At 46.9% G+C, this 2,500-nt stretch overlaps 1 protein-coding gene across 1 annotated transcript; it reads left to right on the forward strand.

Annotated features, from left to right (window-relative positions):
• The first annotated feature begins 904 nt into the window (after positions 1–904).
• On the forward strand, positions 905–1,930 carry LOC121865279 (extensin-1-like). The gene has a single exon (XM_042364633.1). It carries the CDS (start codon positions 905–907, stop codon positions 1,928–1,930), a length of 1,026 nt encoding a protein of 341 aa, XP_042220567.1.
• Positions 1,931–2,500: the final 570 nt, after the last annotated feature.

Consider the following 2,500-nt stretch of genomic DNA (forward strand, 5'->3'; position numbering starts at 1 on the left):
GACCAGGTGGGGAGGCATAGGTGAGCTTGGGAAGTATGAATGTTGTGTAAACACTGAGGAGCTCGGTGCAGGAACTCCGAGGACTTGAGTCGGCGGAGGAGGTGGAGACGGAAACTGGAGGATTTGACAACTTCACTGACGTGGTTTCCAATTTAGTTTGTTGTCTATGGTGACGCCGAGGAGCTGTGGAATCTACAACCTGGAGTGTGTTCGACCTAGAGTAATGGAAGGAGGTGGGACAATGTCGGAGGAGAGGTTGATGTGCATAACCATGGTCTTGGTATGGTTGATGGTGACATGGTTGTTGGTGGCCCAGTTTTGGAGACTGTTCAATAAATCCTGAAGGGCGGTATAGTTGATAGCAGAATTGTTGACGCTGATCCCAATGGTGGAGTCGTCGACATATTTCCAGCGAGCAGGGGTTTCTCTTAGGGCATCATTGATGAGCATAAGGAAGCAGAGTGGTCCCATCTTGGTGCCTTGGGGGACGCCACAGGTGAGTGTATGGTGTGTGTGTGTGTTTAGGCCATCTATCAGTGTTGGCATGGCCCAGTCTCTTACACCTTGACAAAAGAGACATAAAACGAGCTAGAATACACTTAAACAATTGCCTTATTAGGAGGAGAGACGGAAGACACGTAGAAAACAAGTGTCCATTTATTTTGCTTGGAGCAAGAAAGAGAGTTTAGAAATAAGTGCACCATTTCGCGTGAAGCTTAGCGTACGGTAGAACTTCCATGCCATTATATTAGTGTATAGTGGACCTCCCATAATGGTAGAGTATGTAGGACCTCCCATAAAGGTAAGTATGAGGTGGACCTCCCACTTGTGGTAAGAGTATGGTGGACCTCCCATAATGGAGAGGTGGACCTCCCATAATGGTAGAGTATGGTGACCTCCCATAATGGTAGAGCATGGTGGACCTCCCATAATGGTAGAGTATGTAGGACCTCCCATAAAGGTAGAGTATGGTGGACCTCCCATAATGGTAGAGTATGGTGGACCTCCCATAATGGTAGAGTATGGTGGACCTCCCATAATGGTAGAGTATGGTGGACCTCCCATAATGGTAGAGTGTGGAGGAACTCCCATAATGGTAGTGTGTGGAGGAACTCCCATAATGGTAGAGTGTGGAGGAACTCCCATAATGGTAAAGTATGGTGGACCTCCCATAATGGTAGAGTGTGGAGGAACTCCCATAATGGTAGAGTGTGGAGGAACTCCCATAATGGTAGAGTGTGGAGGAACTCCCATAATGGTAGAGTGTGGAGGAACTCCCATAATGGTTGTGTATGGAGGACCTTCCATAATGGTAGAGTGTGGAGGAACTCCCATAATGGTAGAGTATGGAGGACCTTCCATAATGGTAGAGTGTGGAGGAACTCCCATAATGGTAGAGTATGGGGGACCTCCCATAATGGTGGAGTATGGAGGACCTCCCATAATGGTAGAATGTGGAGGAACTCCCATAATGGTTGTGTATGGTGGACCTCCCATAATGGTGGAGTATGGTGGATCTCCCATAATGGTAGAATATGGTGGACCTCCCATAATGGTAGAGTATGGGGGGCCTCCCATAATGGTGGAGTATGGAGGACCTCCCATAGTGGTAGAATATGGTGGACCTCCCATAATGGTAGAGTATGGGGGACCTCCCATAATGGTGGAGTATGGTGGATCTCCCATAATGGTAGAATGTGGAGGAACTCCCATAATGGTTGTGTATGGTGGACTTCCCATAATGGTTGTGTATGGTGGACCTCCCATAATGTTTGTGTATGGTGGACCTCCCATAATGGTTGTGTATGGAGGACCTCCCATAATGGTTGTGTATGGTGGACCTCCCATAATGGTTGTGTATGGTGGACCTCCCATAATGGTTGTGTGGTGTGGACCTCCCATAATGGTTGTGTATGGTGACCTCCCATAATGGTTGTGTAGTGGTGGACCTCCATAATGGTTGTGTATGGTGGACCTCCCATAATGGTTGTATGGTGGACCTCCATAATGGTTTGTGTGGGTGGACCTCCCATAATGGTTGTGTATGGTGGACCTCCCATAATGGTTGTGTATGGTGGACCTCCCATAATGGTTGTGTATGGTGGACCTCCCATAATGGTTGTGTATGGTGGACCTCCCATAATGGTTGTGTATGGTGGACCTCCCATAATGGTTGTGTATGGAGGACCTCCCATAATGGTTGTGTATGGTAGCGGTCCATCACCAGACAAGCAGCTCGACCTTGCATGTAGACCAGGATGACGTCACACAGCGAAACGATAACATCAGGCAAGGGTGTGACGGACGTGACGGCTGTAACGTAACAAAAATAGTCTTCGTTACCAAGGTGCTAACGTTTAATGTGACAGTAATTTTGAGACGGTAAATGTTGATTTCTTCCGTTGCTAAGTTGTTGGTAACGTTGGAATTTTAGTGAAGTCATTATTACATTGTTTTTTTAAGTCTTTCGTTATAATTGGTAATAAATCTGTTTACAAAT

This window comes from Homarus americanus, unplaced genomic scaffold, assembly GCF_018991925.1.
Source record: "Homarus americanus isolate GMGI-L3 unplaced genomic scaffold, GMGI_Hamer_2.0 scaffold35742, whole genome shotgun sequence".
NCBI classification, from domain to species: domain Eukaryota; kingdom Metazoa; phylum Arthropoda; class Malacostraca; order Decapoda; family Nephropidae; genus Homarus; species Homarus americanus.

Excerpts from the sequence above, each read along its gene's own strand:
- LOC121865279 (XM_042364633.1), top strand. The coding sequence starts at position 905 with ATGGTAGAGCATGGTGGACCTCCCATAATGGTAGAGTATGTAGGACCT.